Here is a 23,303-nt window from a genome sequence, read left to right as displayed (position 1 = left end):
ATGATTTGCACCCACACCCTGGCCAGCTCTTCCTCCAGCATGACTTCTCTTTCCCAGATGTCGCCAGTAGCCATCTGCCTCCTTCCAAAGCCACAAGGAGGTGACCTCACCCCTTCTCACAGCCCAGGCCTTGCTTGGTCAGGAGTGGGGGTCCCTCCCTCATCCCAGCCCAGGTCCTTAGCATTGATGTAGGATGGGGTGTCAGGGACCCTGAGCCTGCCCTGGGGAGGGAGCAGGAGGGCCTGAGCTGACCTCTCAAACCTGGAGCCAAGCTTGAGAGCCAGACCTGAAGGTCTGGTCATCTGGGATGGTGAGGCCTCTGGGTCGTCCTGGGGACATCTTGCGTCCCCCAGTGGGACCAGAGCTGGAGAAAGGGCGAAGGGGCAGGATATTCGGTCGTCCTGCCTCCCACAGCCACACGCAGGCCAAGGATTTCAGCCTCAGAGACAGTGTGACTTGTGATTTGAGTAGTGTGTGTTCTTAGCATGTGTTTGTGGCCATGATGTGTGGTGTATCCTCTTCATGTGTTGTGTGGTCGGTGATGGCCTTAGTGTCTGTCGGGGAGGCTGAGCCATGTGCCTTGGGACTTCAAGTGCTATCTCCACACCTAGGCCCCAGGTTGTTCCCACAATTAGCCCGTGCCAGTGGCTGGGTGACTGGCCCTGGGGACATCTGGCTTCTGAGGGTGGAGACCCCTGCCCAGCATCCCTTGGCCACAGACACCTGTGCTTAGAGCTGACAGTGTGAGCTGGGCAGGTGGTGGTGAGCAGTCAGGGAGCTGAGGGGCCGTCCTGTCTGCCAAGCACGAGGAACAGGCATCTGTCCTGAGGGCAGGAGGGGGGCTGACAGGCAGGGGGCAGGGGTTCATCCAAGGCCTCACCTCTCCCTCCAGAAACCTGAACCCCCTCAGTCCCAGCCAGGGTGAAGGTCCCAGGCCTCACTCCCGAGGCTCTGGGCAAGAAAGGATCACCCAGGGGTGGGACCTCCATCCCTGCCCCTAAAGGTGTCCCCTTCCAGGTTCAGAGCAGGTGTGGCTGCCCTGGACAGGCTGGCCCCTCCCCGACACCTCGCCCCATGCCTACCTGTTATAAATAGGAGGCTGCCCAGCCAGTGTTGGGCCACATCCTACTTTGTCACCTGCTGGAGCTGTCACGGTCTGGCCACCTACCACAGGAGAATGGAAGCAGCCGCACAGGTACCAAGGCGTGCCTAATATGGGTACCCCTTCCCATGTGGAGCAATCCAGCAGTCATCTCTTGGGGTATCCCTAGCCTGAAGTCGGGGGGTTGTGTCCCATGTGTCACCTTGAGCACACACACACAGGGTGAAGACAGGAGGGTCCCGAGCCTCCCTCATGCAGCCCCCAGTGACTGAAGGCTTGGTGTGTGTGCATACACATGTATATGTGCTTGTGTGTGTACACGTGTGTGTGCGCACCACGTCCCCCGCTCCTGCTGTCTGACGTGTTTTGGGCCTGGAGTGCCCACGTTCTCTCCAGCGCGCCTGGGGACATTATCCCGGTGTCTGGACCCCGCCCGCATCTCTAGAAGCCCTGGAGGCTCTGAGTGGCTGGCCCTGGAGACCCCAGCCTCCAGAGCTCCCCCTCTGGCCTGGCAGCCCAGGGGGCCTGGGAGGGGTTGGTTTGGGTTCCGTGTCAAAGGGGAAAAGAACATGGTTACTGGAGTCAGAAGCCTCCTTTCCTTACCTGCATGCAGCCAAGGGTCTTGCCTTACCTGTGAGGGCTCCGCGTGACCATAGGGCACATGTATGGGCAGAGCTCTGTGCTGCGTGGAGCCCACCATAGCACCCTGTGCTGGCATGTGCTCCTGGCCACCCCCACCTCCTACCCGTCCCATGAAGCTGGCTGGCTTGCTGCAACACGCATGTTTCCAGGACACATGGGAGCAGCTCAGGCACACCTGGCCAGGCATGTGCTGGCTGAGACGCAGCAGATGCTGTCCCCCCAGCACCCCCCCAGGTGCCCCCACCCAGGTTGGGGGAGGAGCCAGAGCCCAGGAAGCTGCTCACGGTGGCAAGGAGGCAAAATGATTCAGATGGAGATAGGGACAGCATGGAAAGTCCACAGGAAGCCCATACAGTGACTCAGTGCATGTCCAGGGCCAGCGTCCCTGTGCATTAGGGGTGGGAGGTTTGGGATGCTGCAACCTCCAGCACAGGACTGGGGACGAGGAAGGCCGTGGCTCCACTTCCTGGGGCCCTCAGGTCCCCATCGCTGGCTGGCCCACCATCCCCCTGCCCACTTTTCCTGAAGCCTAAGTTCTTCAGATGGAACTTCCCCGGGGACTCAGCTCAGGGGACGATGCCTCACACTGGACCCACAACACTAAACAACACTCAGGCCGGACTCTTGGCCCAGACATGGCCAGACCAGCCTGGCCCCGTGAGACCGTCAGACGTGGCCACATTGGCTGCTCGGGGTGGTGAAAGCCATCGAGGTCCAGAGGCAAATCTTCGCACGTCCCCCCAGCATTAGGCTCTGGACCCACACATGGCACAGGCCCCACCCTGAGCACGACACCTGGTCTGCTCCTCCCCAGAGGTCTCTGCCCCATTTGGAGGATGGCAGCAGAGACCCACCCAGCCTCAAGACTGCAAACAAGGTTAGGCAGGGCTGGGCTAGGACGTCTGTCCTCTGCTGTCCCTGCCCCCACCACCCAGGCTGGCTCCACCATGATAAGACATGCCTGAGGAGGCTGCCTCGTGCCCCATCACAGGGATAGCTGCATGGCCAGTCCCAAGCGTGGACAAGCCTCTGATGGGGTCTCTCTTGACTATCAGCTGGCTGGACTGTGCCACTGGTGACCAAAGGACTCAACTATCCCTGGGAGTTCCCAGGGACAGAGAATGGAAGTCTGACTGGCCCAGAGTGGAGAGACCGGGGTGGGGGTCAGGCCGGGTGGTGGTCTGGGGCCCTGCTGAGGTTCGCTTTTTGGACACAGACTGGAGCAGTGACCCAAGCAATGGGTGCAGGGCTCGGGACCTGGAAGTCACCCGAGGTCCAGCCGTCACTGTCGGAGGAGGGGCGCGGGGAGAGGCTGGTGGAGCTGCACACATCCTTCAGGGAGCTGTTCACCTTCTTCTGCACGAATGCCACCATGCACGGCGCCATCCGCCTGGTCTGCTCCAGCCGGAACCGCCTCAAGACGGTGTGTTGGGGGCTGCTGGTCCTGGGCGCACTGGGCACGCTCTACTGGCAGTTCGGGCTCCTCTTTGAGCAGTACTGGCAGTGCCCCGTCATCATGACTGTGTCTGTGCACTCGGAACGAAAGCTCTTCCCATCGGTCACTCTGTGCGATATGAACCCACACCGGTGAGGGCTGGGGGCTGGGGGCTGGGGGGCTGAAAGGCTGGGAGGCCAGGACAGGGGCTGGGGGACTGGGAAAAGTGTTGGGCGGCCGGGATGAGAGCTAAGGTGCCAGGATGGGAGCCGGGATAGGGGTTCCTGATTCAGCTCTGCAGACTGTGACATCCCTCCAGGTGAGGTCACAGTGGAAAGCCCCACTGGCTCAGGAAGCTTGGGTCATTCATTGATGATGCCACCTCACCCCACCCCTGTGCCCAGTCAGGACCTCTGGGCCCGCTGCCCCCTGAGAGGGTGTAGGTGTTAAAAGACCAGGAAGAGCCACTTGGAGCTTGGCGTGATTAGTGGCACCCTGGAGGGGCACCCAGGTGCTGGGCAGCAGTGGGCAGTGTGAGGAGAGGTGGGAGGGGGCTTTCCAAAAGGGCAGCCTGGAGTTGGGCTTCAATGGTGGGAGCCCTCCAGGAGGAGGGAGCAGGGCAGGTTTCCAGGTGGGGAGGCAACAGGAGCAAAGACAGGGAGAGGCTGTGAGCTGCCAGGGCGATGGGGGGATCCACGGGGTGGTCAGGCCAGCTGGGAGCCTGACTTCACTCTGCAGCCCAGCTCCCAATTCAGAATCTCCCTCTAGGCATCCCAAGGAGGGGGAGGAGCTGCTGCCCACTGACCTTTGGGGTCAGCGTTGTGGGGGCTAAGAGGCTTGCCCAGCAATGCCCCGGGACTGACGTGGGGGAACCTAGGGGGTGTGACTCTGACTCAACTTGGCCCCTGCCGCGCCCCACCCCACAGGCCCAGCCTGGCCCGCAGCCAGCTGCTGGCACTGGATGCGTTTGCCCAGGAGAATATCTATGCCCTCTACAAATTCAACTTCAGCATGAGTGGAGACGCCCCATTTGCGGAGGTCCCTGGCCCAGAGCCTGCCTTCCAGCTGGACCGTGCAATCCGCCTGCAGAGACTGAGAGGCCCAGGTGGCCAGAACACAGTGGGCTTCAGACTGGTGAGTGTCCGGGCACGCTGTTGGCCTGCAGGGTGCTGAGGTGGGCATGGGCAAGACAGGCGTGGCACCTGTGCTGAACTGATACCCCACCCCCAGTGCAACAGTACCGGGGGCGACTGCTTCTACCGGGCCTACCCATCAGGTGTGACGGCCGTGCGAGCATGGTACCGCTTCCACTACATCAGCATCCTGGCTCTGCTGCCCACTGACCGTGACGACAGCCACCGAAGCCAAGGCGGCCACTTTGTCTTCTCCTGCCGCTACAATGGCCAGGACTGCCAGGCTCGGTGAGTGGGGTGGGGCAGTGACCGCTCCCCTGCTCCCCACCCAGCAGGCATGGGTGCCACCCCTGGGGTCCAGCCAGTCCCAAACAACTCTCTCCGGACAAGAGATAAGGCAGGCTGTGGTCCCTCAGGCCACACGCAATGGGTGACGGGTCCAGGGCGTGTGCTGGTCTGAGCGTAGCCCTTGGTTCCAGACACTTCCAGACATTCCACCACCCCACCTATGGCAGCTGCTACACCTTCAATGGGGACTGGGCTGCACAGCGCCCAGGCATTACCCACGGTGAGTGCCAGCCTGGGGCTGGGTGTGGCAGGGGGCTCCCGTCAGCCTGGCCTCACGCCCGCCCCCGCCTCCGCCAGGGATCAGCCTGGTCCTCAGGGCTGAGCAGCAGGACCACCTGCCGCTGCTGTCCACGGAGGCTGGCATCAAGGTCATGGTTCACAAGCGCAACCACACTCCCTTCCTGGAGCACCGCGGCTTCAGCGTGCGGCCAGGGACCGAGACCACCATCGGCATTCGAGAGGTGCGATGGCCCCTGGGAGCGGACAGAGGAGGGGCCCCAAACCGACCTCCCAGCTTAGCCCTGGGGCCTGAGGGCAAGGGCGGTTCCGGGTGGGGACTGAAGCAGCCCCCTCACCCAGGACGAGGTGCACCGGCTAGGGAGTCCCTATGGCCGCTGCACCGACGGCGCAGAGGGCCTGGATGTGCGGCTGCTGTACAACGCCTCGTACACCATGCAAGTGCGTCTGGGTCGGGGGGAGGGCCGTGCGGGGAGGACCCAGGGAGGGAGGAGGGGAGGGGGGTGTTGAGAGAGATGGGGGGAGGGGGAGTCGAGGGGGTGGACGGGGTGAGAGGGAGGTGAACCAGCCGGCCGGCAGGCAGGCAGGCCGGCCCCGGGGAGGGATGGCTGCCCCCGTGACGGTCAGCTCCGATTCCCTGCTGTCCCCCAGGCCTGCCTGGTCTCCTGCTTTCAGCAGCTGATGGTGGAGACCTGCTCCTGTGGTTACTACTTCTACCCCCTGCCGGCCGGGGCTGAGTACTGCAGCTCCGCACGGCACCCAGCATGGGGTGAGGCCCGTCCCGCCCACCGCCCTGCGCCCCGCCCGCGCCCCGCGCCCCGCCACCGCCCCGCGCCACCTCCCACCGCCCCGCCCACCGCCCCCCCGCTCCCCCCACCGCCCACCTGCGCTGGGCCGCGGGAGACAGAGTCGCCGGCAGGTCCTGTCAAAACCCAAACCTCCCCACCACCCCTGGGTAGCTCCTAACGGGTTCATCTGTGACCCCTACTTCCCCAGGCCACTGCTTCTACCGCCTCTACAGAGACCTAGAGACCCACCGGCTTCCCTGTGCGACCCGCTGCCCCAGACCCTGCAGGTGAGTGGGGGGTGTGGGGATCGGGGTGACTGCCCTAGGCACAACAGGAGTGTTGTACAGTAGGGGTGTGACAGGGGTCTGTCTCTCCCAGGGAGTCTTCATACAAACTCTCTGCCGGGACCGCCAGGTGGCCTTCCTCCACGTCAGCGGTGAGTTCCCTGAAGGGGTGGGGTGAGGGGCAGAGGAGCAGAGGAGCCTCCCGAGTCCCAGGGAGCCCACCCTACACCAGCCTCTGCCCCTGCGGTCCCTGCCCTTCAACCTGCCGCGCAGTGCCTGAGGGCCGGGAGGAGCAGGGCCTCAGTGACCCTCCTGTGTGCAGGACTGGATCCTAGCAGTGCTGGGCCAGCCAGGCGGACGGAACCCCAGCGGGAGCGCAAGCCCCAGCTGGGAGCACCTCTCCTCCTCCAGAGGTCCTGTCTGGGCCCCTCCTCCTGCCACCCTCACCCTTCAGTGCCCGCAGGGAGGGGCCCCAGCATGCAGGTCCAGGGCTCTGCCCCCCACGTCTGTGCTGCACCCCAGAAGCAATGTGGCCAAGGTCAACATCTTCTACCAGGAGCTCAACTATCGCACAGTGGATGAGACACCTGTCTACTCGGTGAGCCGGCCAGGGACCACGGGCTGGTGTGGGGGCAGCAGCTTGCCAGACACACTGGGGTGCCACCCCAGCCTGAGGGCCCTGTGCGTGCGCTCACTGCCCACTGGTGCCAACAGGTGCCACAGCTGCTTTCCGCCATGGGCAGCCTGTGGAGCCTGTGGTTCGGCTCATCCGTTCTCTCCGTCCTGGAGCTGCTGGAGCTGCTGCTTGATGCCATAGCCCTCGCCGTGCTGCTGGGCTGCCGCCGGCTCCGCCATGCCCAGGGTCCCAGCCAGGGCAGTAATGGGCATCCCACACCAAGCCAGAGGCCACCCAGTAGCCAAGTGACTGCAGGCATGATGTCAAACGTCCCGGGGCCCAGCTGGTGATGCTTCAAGGGCTCTGACAGGAGTCTCAGCTGAAGAGTGAGGCCAAGAATGGGTCCCCCAAGACTCCTGACACCTGAACCAAACTGCACTTAGTCTGATCCTGGGAGTTGTAGCAGAAACAGGCTCTCCTGGCTGCCCAGGGTGGGCCAGGCCATCCCCATAGGGCCTCCCCAGCTGGCCAAGCCAAACCTCGGGCCCAGGAAGCAGCAGCACTGCAGACCAAGGACTGGCAGGCCGTCACTAGGGTGTCCAGCAATCAGAGCCTCTCATCAGCACAACCACCCTGCCCAGTGGTGGCCTCAGTTCTCAAGGAGGCCCAGGACAGGGAGGAGTGTCCCCACCACTCTGGATTCTCATGTCCCAGGCATGACCAAGCAGCTGTGCATGCATGTGTGCATGTATGCGTGCATACGAGTATGCACAGGCATGTGCGCACGCACAAGTGTCTGTGTGCAGGTGTGCATGGGAATACATGTGCACACATAAGTGCATGTGTGTGCATGGGAGTACGCACATGCATATGTGTGCACGCACAAGTGTATTGTGTGGTGTGCATGGGAATACATGTGCACACATAAGTGCATGTGTGTGCATGGGAGTATGCACATGCATGTGCGCACGCACAAGTGTCTGGGAGTATGTGTGCGCACAAGTGTCTGCATGCGTGCCTGTGCATGGGAGTGAGTCTGTGTGCAGGTGCATGTGTGTCTGTGCGTGTATGCATGCCTAGGGGGTGCCTCCACACAGGAGTGTCTGTTTGGTATCAGTGTCATGAGTCTGTGTCAACACGTCTGCTTATACCTATGTGTGGTTGTGTGCAGGCATCAGGCAGAGCTTCCCTCAGCTCAGGGCAGGTGGAAGGAAGTGCAGGACCAGGCCGAGGCACCCGGTAACCTTTGCAATAAAACCTGCCATTCCACCTGGTGGCTAGAACGTGTGTGTGCCTCCCCGTCACCCTTCCCCAAGTGAACTGAAAACCGCAGGCTGCACCTCCACACCCCTTGGAGCCACAGACACTTCTGGGGCTGGGGGACAGGAGGACACTGGGCACGGGGCCACCTTACAGGACTAGGGCTTGCTGGGGGCCTGGCCAGGCCCAGACAATCCTTGCCAGTTGGCATCCACCAACTGGCATCCTACCAGGAGCCACAGTCCAGCCCAGAGAAGGGCAGAAGGGCCTGGGGAATGTGGGCGGGGGGTGTAAGGAGTCAGTTTTCATCAAAGAAGCCCCAAGCCCTCCACCAAGCCCCTGGTTTCTGGCTTATTGCATCCCTTTGGGGCACTGGTGCTACCCCACTCAGGGCCACCCCTCAGGGAAGGCAGGGAACCCAGAGACACCTGTTCCCCAGCTGAGACCGAGGAGTGAGGCGGGTAAGCCAGCCAATGACACGCAGCGGGTGCAAGCAGCAGTTTATTACTGTGATCTGGAGCAGGGGTGGTCCCGCCAGCCTGAGGCCCAGACAAGAGGCCCTGACAGGCAGGGGAGTGGGATGTGGGGGTGGAGCTCAAGCAGGGAGAGAGGGAAGAGTTAATTCTGTTCTTTAGGGGTTGCAGCCAGCAGGCGAGGGACTTGGAGGCCCGGTCAGTGCCCACCTTGCTGCCCATGGAGACTCCCTGGGCAGCCTTTGCATAGTGACCAGTTGACTGGCCTTGGCCTGACCAAGGACCCAAGTTGGGGAGAGGCCCAGCCACTGCCCCAGGGCTCCAGAAAGGGGAACGCAGAAGGCATTGGGGGCCCTAGGAGTGAGCTGAGGGACCCCTTGGACCCATCTGAGGGCCCAGCCCATGGTGCAAGCTGGCGAGGCGGGCAGAGCTGCAGAGGCCTCCCCGAGGAGCAGACAGAGCCCAGGTCAAGGTGGTCCTCCAGAGTCCATGGAGGAAAGAGGTGAGACAACGTGAGAACAGGTGGTTGTAGAAAACCCACTCAGTCTGTGACAGAACATCAGACGTGGGGGTGCAAAGTGCCAAAGTCCTTGATGAACCAGCTCTGGGCCAAGTACCTCTGCAGGAGGCAGGGGACGGGTCCAGGGTCGCCCGGCACGGGGGCCTGTGGGAGACTACGTGGCCAGCCACATGGCCTGGGGACGCCTGCGTCCAGCCAGGGCTGAGGCCCCAGGCCAGAGCCCCCTTCCCCCCAGCACCCGAGAAGCCCAGCCTGGACGCTGGGGTCACTAAGTGAGGTACACGGGTTGATTCCCTGGATGGGCTGCCCCTTCTGCCCTCACAAGGGGCTGGTGGCCAGCCACCAGTCCCAAGGCCTAGTGGAGGGGCTACAGGGGTATATAGGGGGGACCCAACTAGCAGGTCGGTGTCTGGGGCAATAAAGGTGGGGACACAAAGTGACATGGGCCCCGGGCACAAGGGCACAAGATGACATGGGCCCCCAGGGCTGAAGGGCACAAGGTGACACAGGCCCAGGGGACAGGGGTGCACAAGGTGACATGGAGCCTTGAGAATGATCTGTGACATGAGCAACCCAGGCACCCGAGGAAAGAGTCACCTGAAGACATAGGGTCCCGCATGAGGTGAGGAGTACGAGACCATGCAGCACCTCAGGGGAGGGGGAACGTGGGGCTTCAGAAGACTCAGTGCTGGCGTCCCGCCCGGGCCCTGGGGTTCGGGCCGCTCTGAAGAGGGCAGGGCAGGCTGCTGGGGCTCCAGGAGCGCCTGGGTACCAAGTTTCTTGGGAAATGGGCCAGGCAGCCCGGCAGGGTGGTGGGGGCACGGGCGGGGGTCCCGCCACTTCCCGGCCGGCCCCACCCTAGCTCTCCTCCAGATGGAGGCTGATGAACTCCTGGATGCACCTGCGGTACTGGAGCTCCGTGGGGCTACTGCCCGCCAGGGGGCCCGGCTGGCCCGGGGGCGCCTCGGCCTCGCGCATCTCCTCCGCCATGCGCGCGAGACGGAGCCTGGGGTAAGTGCAAAGTGAGGGCGCCGCCTGGGTCCCACGGAGCCGCGCCCCCGGCGCCCCGCCCCCACGGCGCCCCGCCCCCACGGCACCCCACCCTCACGGCGCCCTAGCTCACAGCGTGACAATGTCGGCGTTCGCCTCCTGGATGGCGATGCTCAGAGGGTCTTGCTGCTCGTGGTCCAAGGCGTGCTGGTCGGCACCCCGCTTCAAGAACAGGCAGACCTGTCTGAGGGGCGGAGGAAGCGAGTCAGGGCGGGCCCTGGCGACCGGCACCATCCGCAGGAGGAGCACCCACGACTCACCCTGTGCGGCCCAGAAGCGTGGCGTGGTGCAGGGGCGCGCGGCCCCGACTGTCTCTTTGGTTCACGTCCGCTCCGTTTTGCAGGAGGAATTCACAGACGATCAAGGAGCCCTGGGGAGCCGGGGCAGTTCAGACTGAGAGAGGACGCCCCCTGGGAGGCCCCCACCCCAGCCGGGACAGAGCCAGTCCCCAAGGGAGGACTAGGGGACCTGTGTACACGCCACAAGAGCGGGCTTGATGCCAAAGTGTCAGCGTGCACCTGGGTCCTGCGCGCAGCCCCAGCCCTGCTCACCCCTAGCACCGCCTGTACCAATGGCGTCTTGCCCTCGTCCTCCGCGTCCGCCCAGTTGACCTCGGCCCCGTGGGCCAGCGCCGCAGCCAGCGCGGGGAGGTCGCGGGTGCGCGCCGCACGGTGCGCCAGTAGACCGGGGTGCAGCTCACGCACATCCGCCAGACCCCAGGCCTCTGCCTCTCCATCCGCCTCACCGCTGGACTCCTCCGACTCTGCGCCCTCTGGGAGGAGGGAGGCGATCAGGAGCAGAGACCTAGCTCGAAGTAAGGGAGGGGGAGGGCTGGGGAGGGACTTCCGCAGAGGTGGGGAGGTGCGCACCCACCCTCCTCAGTGACACTGTCGACCACGGAGCCCGCGCCGAAAGCCAGGATGTCCGAGCTGCCGTCGGAGCTGCCCCCTAAGCCACTGTCGCTGCTCAGACCTGCGGGGTCCGTGGGCAGAGGGGGTCCTGAGCGTGCCTGACTCCTCCCAGAGCTCTGGGGGAAGCCGGAGCCCCACCCATTCTCCAGGGGATGTCCCCAGGGTCAGGACTAGGCCCCACTAGGAGGCAGAGGTGAGCTCTGCCCAGGATGGGAGGAAGGGGGCTAAAACAAGTAACAGCTCCAAGGAGCCAAGGGCAGCCCCACGTGGTCGCCCACCCTCTAGCAGGTCAGCCCTAGCAGGATGGGTGGGCATGTGCAGGCTGTGGGCATTCAGCCCTGTTTGTGATCGACGCATGCTGGGTGGTCACTGTCCAGTGATGGGGTCTTGGCCAAGCCCTTGGAGATGCGCCCTAGGAACTCTCCTCAAAGGCAGGCCTGGCAGAAGGGCCCCAGGCTCAGGGGCGGGGCGGCAGCGCCCTCTGCTGCCCACGGTCACCCCTGACATCCCCACCAGCGCTGCCAATTCCTGGCCCTGGTCCATGCCTTCTAACCACACTGCCTGGGGGTCTCCACACACGCCCCAGGCCAGTGGGTGCTGATAAACCGTCAGCAGGCAGCCCTCGGGGGAGAGCCCCGACCTGTCGCATTTGCGCTCTAACTCCAAGAGGAGTGGGAAAGAGGTGCACAGTTGTCTCTCACAAGCTTGGCTCCATCACCCAGCTGTCCAAGCCATCAGCACACACACGCACACGCACACACCCATAACACATACACCATGTACACAGTCACACACACACCTGTGTGCGCACAGCACACTATCACTCCAGGGTCATGACTTCCGCCTCCAAGTCAGTCCAGCCTTAGCCCTACTTGACTCCCAATTCTCCCCACCACCAGGCCACTGTCCCATGACACCACCTGCCCAGCCCAGTCCCTCCTGCAAGGAATGCCTGTCCCACCCATCCCCAAGCAAGTGGGCATGGCAGTCCACTGTCATCCACTCTCCCGGTGAGCCATGCCTGGCCCAGCTCTGCTGCCAGGGGTGGGCTGAGGGGTGGGCAGCAGGGGGCTGGGGCCCTCACAGCACTTACTGCGTGGACCCGCCGCAGCAGCCCCTGCGTCAAAATAGGAGAAGAGGGTGTCCAGCTCGTCGGGGCAGAAGAGGGAATCCCGGCGGAACCTCCGCTCCATGGCGCCTGAGCGAGGCAGGGAGCCAGTCACACGGAACGCCCCTGAGCCCTGCCTCCTGCCCCATCCTGCCTTCCCTGGGGTCTGGGGCTTGGAAGCTCATCCCTGCTGGAGCCCTCTCCCCACACCTGCCCAGGTGTGTGAGCAGAAGTGCAGCCTGCAGGCAGTCTGCCCACCTGAGCACAGAGCAGCCACGGAGGGCAGGACAGGCTCCATCCGGACCTTGCGGCGGGTGTTAGGGGCACGGGGGGAGCTGTGGTGGCGCTGGCACTTCCGCGCCCGCCAGCGCCGCGGGGCCTCCCGGGCTGGTGCAGAGGGCAGCTTCCGCAGGAACTTCTTTTCCACGTACTTGTCCTTGATCCAGGCCTCCTTGTCCTGCCTGGACCAGGGGTGGACATGAGGCTGCACTCACAGGCTGGGGCTCCCCAGGTCTGTCCCTGCTGCCCCCACCTCACCTGGGGCTGCTGGCCGAGGGCTTCCTGCTGCCCGGCCCCTCACACTGGGCCTCATAAATCTGGTTCACGGTGCTGTTCCCAAGCTCACACATCAGCTAGCAGGACACAGGGTGTGCGGTCTCAGCCACCGCTCTGACACCCCCAGCATGCACACCCGCTCCTGCCACCAACCCTCCCTCCCCAGTGCTGGCGCTTGCAATGGCCCCATACACTCACCTTCAGCAGCTCTGGCTCCCATGAGTCCAGAGTCAGGGACCGCACCTTGGAGCAGTGGACACCCAGGCTCCTGGACAGTGGGGAGGCAGGGGTGAGTCAGGGCATGGCTCGGCCCCAGCGCCCCAGTCCGGCGTGCCCAGTGGGCCCACCTGTGGATGCCCGAGCACTCGATGCAGAGCAGCACACCCAGGTTGATGCTGGCCCAGCGGGGGTCTGGCTGGCCGCAGTCGCCACACTGGCCATTGCCAGCCACGCTCTGCATGCGCTGCAGCACGCTCTCGCCCCTGACGCCGCGCTCCCGTGGGTCCGTGGTGGAGTCAATGCTGCTTGTGGACGGGGATGCTGTGCGGTCCAGCCTCTGGGGATGGTGTGAGGGGCCACTCAGCCATCCAGGAGCTCCAGCCTCAGTTTCCCCAGCAGGCCCTCTCTTCCTCCCCAGCCAGAGGTGCCAGCACAGGCTGAGGCCCCAGAAGCAAAGTCCACACTCACAATACACATACACGCTCGAATGCTCACACAATGCCCAAGCATGCATGCTCACACGCACACACAATGCACACACACGGTCACATGCAGCCTGCAGGGACCCTGTGCACACACGTGGCGGGTGCTGGAGGGCCACACCTCGCTGTAGCAGCTGTCCGGGCTCTCCCGGTAGGCGGAGGCGATGCTGGCTTGCACAGCTTGAACCCAGGCCTGCCGCAGCTTCTCTGAATCCGCCTGCAGCATGCAGCTCCTGGAGGGAAGGGACCATCAGGCTGGGCAGGCAGGGGCTCCCTCTCCAGCCCCGCCCGGGCTGGGCCTCCTCACTTGGTGGGTGACACGACCTCAAAGCAGAACCTCCGCTCGATGTCCTCACATGGCTTCACAGAGCACAGGCGGAGGTCATCCACCACCACGGTCAGCACGTCCTGCAGGCAGCATGCTGTGGCCCTTGTGCTCAGCACCCAGCCCCGACCACCCACGTATTGCTTTACCATAGAGACTCAAACTGTCTGAGACCCAAGTGCTCTCTGCCCTGACCGCTTAGGCTGTCGTGCCCAACAGTGTCCTCAGCCCTGTGCAAATCCCACTAACCAGCCCACCCAGGGCTCAGGTGGGGAGGGGCCCTGAGCGCACCTTCAGCTTCTTCTGATAGACCAGCTGGCTATTCTGGATGGAGAACCAGCGCCTGGGCAAATGGATGGGCCAGGAGGTCAGATGGGGCTGCCCCTCCCCGCCCCCCCATCTGCCCTACTGTCCCCCCCCCAGGGGAAGGCCCTCCCTCACCGGTTCCACGTCTTGAAGGCGTTGCTGGCCCTCTTGAAGAGATAGCCCTCCATCACCACCCCGCTGGGCGCGTCCACGTCAAACTCTGCTTTGGGCTCATCGTAGGAGAAGTCCTGGGGGTGGTCAGAGCCAGGCTCCAGTGAGTACCCACGCTGGCAGTGAGGACACTGCGCCCCCCCACAGGGTATCCCAGAACCAAGGTGGAAGTGGGGCACTGCTCTCCATAGCCACTTCCTGACCTGAGCAAGGCCCCAGCCCGAAAACCCCTGGGGGCAGATGCCTTTCCTCACTGCTGGGGCCCTAGAGCCCCAGCCCCCACTCCAGCCTTGTAGGCACAGCAAACTCTGGGATCAGGAAGGAAGCTGCCTCCCCCATCCTGAGCCCCCCATTCATGTCGCCAGCTGGGCCTGCTCTGCCCGCCTGACAGAGCTCCATTCACGCGGGCTGGGGAGACACTGAGTGCTGTCCTGTGTGTCCGGCGGTGGGAGAGCAGGCCCAGCCACCTGCTCCCCTGGCTGAGAGGGGGCAGGAAGGGACAGCTGCTGCTGCTCCCACGGGGGATGCGTCCTGGCTCAGCCTGTGTCCTTGCTGGTGCCAGCCGCCGCTTACAGCGAAGTGCCCACAGGTGCCTGGGGAGGTCTGAGGCCGCTGGGAGGTGTCCTTGGTGCTGAAGTGCCGCAGGGCGGGGAGAGGGCAGAGGCCCCGCCTGCCTAGTCCTCCCCTCCCCTCCTCCCTCCCCCCCCAGGGTGGACGCCCACTCACCTGCAGCAGCGTCTGCAGGGTGGACCGAGCAGAAGGGGGTGGGAGGAGGAAGAGAGCGCGTAAGTGACAGCTCCGCCTCCCTCCGCCCCCTCCCCCAGGCTCTCAGTGGTCCTGAAATAGCAGTTCCCGCCTGCAGCCCACTCTTGCCCTGGGCAGCGTGGGGGCAACTGCCTGGCGGTGAGCAAAGAGGCCCCAGTAGGAGCCAGCGACTGAGGCCCCAGAGGCTACCAGTGGCCTTGAAGGAAGGGGATCCCAGGTCCCAGCTCCAGCCCCAGCACCTGTGTGCAGAAGGGACTACGAGCCCTTTGCCCACCCAGCCCTGGCCTCTAAGTGATAGCAAGGCCACCCCTCCTGCTCCATGTGTCGACGCCCCTAAGGACAGAGACCCCTGCAGAGTGGGCAGGGCTGGGGGAAGGGACGGAGCACGTGTATGTGTCAGTGGGCCTCCCAGGTCAGTGGCAGGGAGAAGAATGGGGGTGGTAGCCTCTTGGGGTCTCCCCCATGAAGGGAAGTTGGGGCCGCAGGACCTCACCCGCTGCTGGATGGCAGCGTGCCTGTGCTCCATCTCCCGCTTCTCCACTGCTGAGTCGATCACCAGTTGGTCCAGCTGTGGGAGCATCAGGGAGGTAAAGGGACCCCGAGACCCTGGCCCACGTGCCACCCCTCCCGGCAGGCTCACCTCTGCTGCCAGCTTCTTCATGTAGGGGTCCAGCTGGTGCAGCAGGCTGTAGCCTTGCTGGAAGAAGCTGTACTGGGCATGCATGAAGGACAGCATCTGCAGGTGGGCACAGGTGAGCCCGGGGCGGGGCTAGACCAGTGCCCCAGGCCTAGCACACCTGCTCAAGGGCAGCCCCGCCCGCCCTCACCAGGCACTCACAGAATCCAAGATCTCAAACTTCTTCTTGGCCTGGAGGACATTGATCTGCCAGGGGAGGGGTGAGCAGATGAAGGGTGCCAGGGCCCAGGGAGCCTATGGTACCTTGCCATAGAATTCACTCACGCTGCTTGGGGTTCCCTGAGACCCTCGGCTCATCTTCAGCGCCCTGCACTTGTGCCAGTTCCCTCCTCCCACAGTCCTGGACGTTGGGTCCCACCCATGGGCAAAGCCAGGTATTCTCACCCCTGCTCCAATCCCTCTATCCTCCCTCAGCAAGGCCTTCCAGGCCTCCATCCCTGCAGCCTGTAGCCCACGCTGGTCCTACCCCCACCTCTGGGCCTTTGCCTGCCCCCACTATGTCTCTTCCCAAGATCTGACAAGGCAGGTTTTTTGGAGCCAGAGGCGCCCCTGAGAACGCCAACTGTCTGTCGTCAGGAACGCCACCCGCCCACTCCATGACCCGCCCACTCCGTGACCCGCCCACTCCGTGACCCGCCCACTCCAGGACACGCCCACTCCAGGACAAGCCCCACTCCAGGACCCGCCCAGTCGGTACCCAGTGGCCTACCTGCAGCACGTAGTCCAGCGCCAGGTGGCGGAAGCACTTGCGGGTCATGGTCAGGGCACCTGTGGCCTCCTCCACCTCGTGGGGCCGGTGCCGCGGAGCCTGGGCATTCCTCACCAGGGCCAGCTCCAAGTCCTCCCGCACTTTGTCAAACTGCTTCTTGGTCTCCTTGAACTTCCGCACATCCCTGGGGGCGGCCGGTGGCAGGTCAGGGGGTCCAGACAGGGTGAATTCGAGTCTCCCTCACTCCCCCGACTCTCACGCTCCTGGGTAGGGCATCCTTTCCAGGCCTCCCTGCCTGCATCCCCTGTATCCCATGACCTGGCTCTCCCGTCCCCCTCCAGGCCCCAGGGCATGCCTTCCCCTTCACCACCTCACTCCCAGTATTGGTCCAGCCTGGGGTGATGTCCAGCTTCATCCAGGACTCCAGACTCAAGTACTCAACTTCACCGTGACCTTTCCACTCAGAGGTCCCCAAGGCATCCCAAGGGCACACACAGGCTCAGAGCTGAGACTCCCACCCAGCTCTCACCTCCTCCCACCTACCCCGAGTAGTCCCAGGGCCTCGCCCTCACTCCTCACCTGAGGCCATCTCAACTGCCCTCAGTGTTCCCTGACCCTGCATCCTACCCCAGCCCTGTGCCACCTCCAAGCCTTTGCCCTTGCTGAGCCAGGGGCCTCAGGGAACCACAAGCAGAGCCTTGAGACCTTGGGCCAAAGTCATCCTGAGCAGGCCCTAGGACCCCACAAGTCCAGGAGAGCTGCGTCTGCTCCCCATTCCAGCAGAAGTGGCACCATTAATCCCTCCCGGGCTGGGAAAGGCCAGGCCTCCAGGGCTCTGAGGGCCTCAGGGCCACTCACTCTTTGACGAAGTTGTGGAGCTGCTGCCGCACGGACCTCTGGGCCTGGTCAAATAGGATCTGGGGCCGAGAGGGAACGGGGATTACAGGTCTGTCCCCACATGACCCCATAGGCCAGGCCCCTGTCCCCCACCAGGTAAGAACCTGGAAAAGCCCCTCCAGCCCTGCCTGTCCCCAGCTGGTCATCCCCACAGAGCCGCCTCACAGAGTCTAGGGGAGTGGGTGTGACACCCAGGCCTGGGCTGGCGCCCAGAGGCGACAGCTGTGACCACCTGCCCATCTCCCCTCCTGGCTCTGCGACAGACTAGAGGCCAAAGTTGTGCCAGATGGCCCCTCCTACGGCCCCATCCCACACTGGCCCAGACAGGACAGGCACACACAGGGCACCTGGTGACACCGAGTGCCTTCTGGCCCTGTGAGGCCACCTTGAGGATGACCAGCCTTGCAGTAGGAAGGATCAGGCCCAAGCTGTAGCTCCCGAGGGACCTGGCCTGGGGAGTAGGGGGTTGCGGTGGTTGTCGGGAACTGGAGGGCTCCCCACTGCACTGGTTGGACCCAGAATCAGACCCCCACATGGGGGGAGGGCTGGACCCTATCTGGAAGCAGACAGACAGGGCAGGATGAGCTGTTCTGAGCTGGTTTATTTCGGAACTTCCCCTGCGGGGTGTGGGGCCCTTGTTTAGTCTGGGACTCTAGTTCCCAGGCCACGTCCCACCACCCACGTGTGCCTTGGGCCCTGTTCCATGTGATCTAGACCCATCCCGGGTAGCAGCGAGGTCGGGAGTCACCCAGGAGCCATGGGGTCAGCTTGGGAGATGCGTCTGGAGACCACTGCCTGGTTAGGGTGCCCTGGATGAATCTCCAAGTCCTCTGCCACCCTGAGACCCCACTGCCCTCAGCCCTCCATACTGTCGGCCCTCACTGGGGACTCAGCAGAGCACCTCATGATGTCCCCCCACCATACAGACTGGAGGAGCTAAAACGTGGCCTCCCCCAAAGCTTGCCCCACCAGCCAGCTCAGCTTCCTTGGAGCCAGCCCAGCAAGCTGTCCAGGCTGGGCGGGGCCTGCGGGGAGCCAGTGGGGGCAGCCTGGGGTGGGATCCTGGGATGTGGAGCAGAGGACAGGCCCTCACACACCCCCACCGGCCAGGGCTCACCATGTGGTAGTTGACCATCTCCTGCAGGCTGTCTCCAAACCTTTGTAGACATTCCTGAGGGAGCAGGGTAGAAAGGACGCCTCACTCAGATGGCCAGCACCTCCCCAGCCACAAGCCACAGAGCCACCCCTGCTCCCAGGCCCTCGGCACCGGTGCCTGTCCCTGACTAGAGTTCAGAGGTCAGCTGCCCCCTCACCGAGATGACAGGGTCACCCTGGCATTGCTGAGACAGGTCTCGGACGCCGCTCACGAAAAGCCTGTTCGTTGTGATGTAGACCTTGCCAGCCTCGATCATTCCGCTGCACAGCTTGACCAGCTGCGGACAGGATGAAGGGGCAACACTCACACGGCCTGCCTGTGCCAGCCTTCACCACAGCCCGGAGGCTGGGGTGGCCAGAATGCAGCTCAGGGCCCATCAGTACCCAGGACACAGCTGCCCTGAGCAGCCCAAGGCTAGGGAAGGCCCACCCCTGCGCGCCTTCCATCCCCAGCCCCCTGGGTGCTAGGACTGCGTGGTGCCACCTGGGCCTCAGCTCCAGAGCAGGAGATGGGAGTGGCACCGGGAAGCCGAAGCAGAGAACCCAGGGCTGGGTGGGCATGTGGTCCTGGCCAGTGAGGAGGCTCAGGGAAGCTGCCCCGCCTCCCCCCCTGCCTCCACCTTCTGCCCCCACCCCAGTCACTCAGAGGCACAGCCCCCAACAACTGTCCCCCGCCCCAAAGACTCAGCTACAGGGAACTCACCAAGGCCCATCCCCACCTGAGGGGAGAACTGGGACAGACCCATGTGCACCTGGGTCAGGCATGGGAGGCAGAGCTGGGGAGAGTGGGGGACACAGACACGCCTTGTGCGCACACACAGGTGGCTGGGAGCAGGGTAGAGCGGCACGCACCCCAGCCCTCACCTTGTCCAGTTTGGCCTCTATCTCCACCACATCTGTCTCCACCTCATCGATGGTCGCCCTGCAACGGATCAGGCAAGGCGGCTGGGGCTCAGCCTGCAGCCAGCACCAGGCCACGGTCTTCACCTCCCTGAGGGGAGGCCCACCTGCTGCCCATTCCCCTCAGAAAGGCCAGGAAATGGAGGCTGGGAGAGGGGACCACCTCCCTGGGAGGAGGAAGAAGCACAGGGACCCAGGCCCAGCTAGCTCCGCGGCCACCCAGTGCCAACCACAGCCCCAGGCAGGAAGAGGCCCAGTTAGTTGGAACGCCCCATCTGGGGTCCGGCTGCTGTGGCCCTGGGTAGAGGAGGACAGACAAGGCCCTGAGGACAGAGAGAGGAGCTGGAGCCCCAGGGCAGGTGCACACACTTACGGAGACAGGCCACCCTCCTGCCCAGCCCCCACCTCTCTTCAGGGCCCAGAGCTGACCCCAGATCCCACTGCTCCCCCCACCTCAGCCTGGCGCCTGCGGCCCCTGGAACAAACTTGTGTCAGCTGGAGTCCCAAGCACAGGATGGCTGCTGTCTCTGATCCCCACACTCCTACACACACATGAGACGGGGGCTCCCCCAGCCTCAAAACACAGAATGGCACAGTCTGCCACAGAGAGGGGGTGGGTCAGGCTTAGCAGGAGCCCACTCCCCTGGGCAGTCTGACAATGGGCTGTGTTGGGAAGGGGAGAGTTAACGCATGACATCACCAGAGAAGGCAGAGGCAGATGGATCAGGCACGTGACACCCCCCTGCTCCGGGAACAGGAAATAGGGAAACTGGGCCAGGACCTGGTGCCCCCCCAGCCCACTCAGCTGGTGAGCTGGGCCCATCTGGTCTCCTGGGGACAAGGGACAACAAGAATGGGGTTTAGGCCAGGGGTGAGATGAGGGCGGCCAGGGACAGGTCTTGGGCTGGGTCAGGTCGAGGGAGGCCAGCAGGGGGAGGGGCACGTTCCCGGGTTTCCCAGGCCTAGGGGGTGGGGCCTCATCTCTCACGTGGGTTGCAGCCCAGCTAGATCCCCACTAGGAGCTGTCGGGGGCGCCAGGCTGCCACCTAGTAAGGTCCCCACCAGCCACTCTGGCTGGATAGGGGCTTCTCTGGGCAGCCCCCACCAATCCCCAGGGGCTCCAGGGACGTCTGCTTAGAATGGAGGTGACCGGCGGCCCGCCCCAAACTGCCTGGAGGTGTGACCTTAGGTATGGCTGACTGAGGAGGCTGGGGCCCTAAGGACCTTGACCACTGCTGTAGCCTCTCCCCTACCGCTCAGAGGGTCTCAGGGGAGGGAAGGACCACCCACCCAGGAGAGGGCTCTATAGAGGGGGACAAATCCTGAAGTCCCCGCTACCCAAAGTGCCCTGGGTAGTTATATGGAGAGCTGCCACCCTTGGGCCTGGGTGTCTGGTCCTTGGAAAGCGGCAAGGGGGTCTGCACCAGGAGCCAGTGTGCCAGCTCCCCCCTCCCCAGCCCCCAGGAACCCAGGCCTCTTGTCCTGCCCTCCCTCCAGGATTTCCTCAGCAGTTAGGAGGATGGGGAGGAGGGAGAGGCCAGCTACCCCCACCCGAAGCCATGACTCAGCGCCTGAGGCCCCACCCAGGGGAGGGGGCACCAAGAAAGAGGGTTAGGCGGAGGCCCCAAGCCTGTCTGGAAGAATCTGGACCCCCCCACACAGCCACATGCTCTCCGCAGACCAAGAACACACAAGCAGGGTCCCCCTTCCCGGGGCCGGGACCACTTGGCCGTGCATCGGTTTTCACTGACCACATCCTCCTGGCCTGCCCCACCCTGCCCCGCCCCAAGCCCAGCTGCCAGGAAGCCCAGTTACATCGTCTGTCAGTCTGCTGCACCTGAGGGTGAACTGACAGGGGGAGCTCAGCGAGGCCTCAAATCCCCCATGAAATCTCAACCCAACCCTGAAACCCAGATTGCAGCTTCTGTGGCCCAGGGTCTGGGTGAGTCCACTCAGCCCCTCCCCTAGCTGGGCTGGCACTTTCACAGGGCAGCCCCTCCCTGCCAGAGGAAGCATGGAAAAGCCACCGCACCCACTGCGGGAGCCACAGAGTAGGCCGGTGGAAGGGAAGGGCTAGAGGTGAATGGGGCCCCAGCACCCCCAGTCTGACCAGGCAAGGAGGGCCTGCATCCCTCCATGCAAGGGGAGGGGGAGCATGAGGCTTCTGAGTGAGAAGCCAGGGCAGGACTAGGGGTCCTCAGCGGTGACCAAGCTCCCTGCTGAGGCTCTGGCCACACCTCGCCCCCTGCCTGGGTCCTGGAGGGCAGTGGGCAGGGGTGGGGTCCCAGCACCCCACAGGTGTCTGAGTTGTTCACACCCCCTCCCTCAATCAGTGAGCAACAGGATGGGAGAACACAAAGGATCGCCCCCCCCACCCTCCCGCCCAGGGCATGGGGCCACTCTCCGACCAACCAGACCCCTCAGCCCCAGCTCCCCCAGACCTTTGCTGCTTACTCCCTTGTGAAGCAGTTGTGCAAGGGGCTGGCTCCAGGGAGCTGGGGGGGGAGGGGCAGAGCACCGATACACCCACACACAGGCCCTCTGCTGGTACAGCCCAGAGACCCAGCACGCACACGCATGACCAAGCACACCTGTGCACAGAGGAACAGCACACATGCTCTTGTGCAATCAAGTGTGCATGCATGCGGTGGCAAGGTGCACATACACACACAGGTGTGCAGAGACGTGTGCCCAATGCTGGATATGCACAAAGTAACATGCATGCTTAGTGTCAACACTCACATGAGCATGAGTACAGTATGTACAGTATGTGTATGGTTCACACCGAGAAGTGACCTAGGCACACGCGTGATGCACCCGTCACTGGTCTACACACATTCATCAAGCATGCCAGCACAAGGGTGCAGCTCACCCACACATTCACACCCAGGGTCTGGCCCCAGGGAGGGTGCCAATGGACAGCTCACTGTGCGCCTGGCACACAGGAGGTGCTCCGCTAAGACCACTGTGCACACATTATGAACCGTGGTGCCCGCCTGCACTCCCAGGAAGGACCGAACACAGACCCAGGGCCAGCCACAGCCCAGAACCTCCCACCGGAACCTCGCAGCCAGTCTGCTCAGCCCAGCCCCCAATCCTCCAGGCTCCTAGGTCACCCCTGCCAAGCAGCCAGCCCCAGGCCCTACACGTGGCTCCAGCTGCCTGTCCCCCATGCACTGCTTTTGGCACACCGACCAAGACAGACTCCAGGGACAGACACCCCACGCTCCCAGACCACCGTGGCTGGAGCGGGACTTGCAGGGCGGGGAAGGGTCTCAGCCCTGTACAGGTGACTAGCACGAAGGTGCAGACACAAAGCAGGGATGGACACTCCCACAGAGAGGTGGCCGTGCCGGCGACAGCCCCGCCCCCGCGCGCGCGCCCTCCGCGCGAGGTGACCAGCACAAGGGGCATCTTTTGTTCCGGCCCCTCGGCCAGGGCGCTGCGGGTTTTGTCCCATGCCGGCTCCTCCAGCTCCCGACACCGGTTTCCGCGCGGAGCACAAAGGCGGCACCGACGTCCCTGCCCCGCGCCCCTCCCCCGGCCGCCCGGGAGCCCCGAGGGGGCGGCGACCCTGGCGACCACAAAGGGCGCGCCCCGTGGACGCACCTGAACCGCGGCGAGTCCTTGATGCACTCCTCGAACTCCACGGTCATGGCTGCGGTGGCGCGCGGCGCTCACTGGCACGAGGACCGCGGCGTCCCGAGCGGCATCCTCGGCCGGCCCGGCCCGCTCGTCCGCCCGCCCGCCCGCGCCGCGCCGCGCTCAGCGCCCGCCCGCCTCGGAATGAGGCCGCCGCACAGCTGCCCCGCCCCGCCTGTCACCGCCGGGGAGCGTCGCTAAAGTCCGCGGCCCGCGCTCGCCGTGCGCTGTCACAGCCAGGGAGCGTCGCCAAATGCTCCTCCTTGCGGCCGCAGGCACTCGTCTCCGGCCCCGGCGCCCCGACGTCCCGCCCACCTTCGTTCCCGGGCAACTCAGGGTTGGAAAAGTAGGGCCTAGCAACAGTGAGGCTTCGGTAGCCGTAGCCGGGGCCGCGGGGCTTGGGGAGGGCGCGGGCCCCGCTGTTGCGCAACTCCGGGCGTTTGCAAAACCCGCTTGGCCGGAACGCGGGGGACGGACACGCTCCGCGAGAATGGGGGACAGTGAGTGATTGGGTAGGCTGAATGCACGTACGCGGGGGTGTGCGGGTCAGCGGGTGGCTGTGAGAGCCTCTCC

At 64.2% G+C, this 23,303-nt stretch overlaps 2 protein-coding genes across 5 annotated transcripts; one reads left to right on the top strand and one right to left on the bottom strand.

Moving 5' to 3' along the window:
* Positions 1-7,724, top strand: SCNN1D (sodium channel epithelial 1 subunit delta). The gene is given in 13 exon segments (XM_074334024.1): positions 1-72; positions 74-137; positions 2,800-3,331; positions 4,106-4,313; positions 4,410-4,600; positions 4,792-4,880; positions 4,958-5,121; positions 5,240-5,338; positions 5,549-5,666; positions 5,894-5,972; positions 6,064-6,121; positions 6,292-6,567; positions 6,684-7,724. Coding segments are annotated over 13 exon segments (2,202 nt in total). The 3' UTR covers positions 6,936-7,724.
* Positions 7,725-8,333: 609 nt separating this feature from the next.
* Positions 8,334-23,050, bottom strand: ACAP3 (ArfGAP with coiled-coil, ankyrin repeat and PH domains 3). 4 transcript variants are annotated; one of them, XM_019712064.2, is made up of 24 exons: positions 22,698-23,050; positions 19,053-19,110; positions 18,347-18,466; positions 18,151-18,204; positions 16,995-17,053; positions 16,137-16,320; positions 15,569-15,613; positions 15,371-15,466; positions 15,224-15,298; positions 14,692-14,703; positions 13,930-14,042; positions 13,780-13,831; positions 13,471-13,571; positions 13,285-13,396; positions 12,810-13,018; positions 12,661-12,730; positions 12,445-12,539; positions 12,166-12,368; positions 11,893-11,997; positions 10,762-10,869; positions 10,440-10,660; positions 10,149-10,258; positions 9,962-10,072; positions 8,334-9,844 (listed from the first exon to the last, which is right to left on the bottom strand). In XM_019712064.2, the coding sequence occupies exons 1-24, from the start codon at positions 22,742-22,744 to the stop codon at positions 9,697-9,699; spliced, it is 2,508 nt and encodes an 835-aa protein (XP_019567623.1). In that variant the 5' UTR covers positions 22,745-23,050; the 3' UTR covers positions 8,334-9,696. The 4 variants fall into 4 exon arrangements, with proteins under 4 accessions (XP_019567623.1, XP_019567624.1, XP_019567625.1 ...); XM_019712065.2 differs by having other exon boundaries at positions 10,762-10,860; positions 22,698-23,048; XM_019712066.2 differs by lacking the exon at positions 14,692-14,703 and having other exon boundaries at positions 22,698-23,049.
* Between the last annotated feature and the right edge of the window lie 253 nt (positions 23,051-23,303).

The sequence above is a fragment of the Rhinolophus sinicus genome, linkage group LG06 (assembly GCF_036562045.2).
Source record: "Rhinolophus sinicus isolate RSC01 linkage group LG06, ASM3656204v1, whole genome shotgun sequence".
NCBI lineage: Eukaryota > Metazoa > Chordata > Mammalia > Chiroptera > Rhinolophidae > Rhinolophus > Rhinolophus sinicus.
Note: the sequence above shows the minus strand (reverse complement) of the source record. Positions and strands in the feature narration are given on the sequence as shown.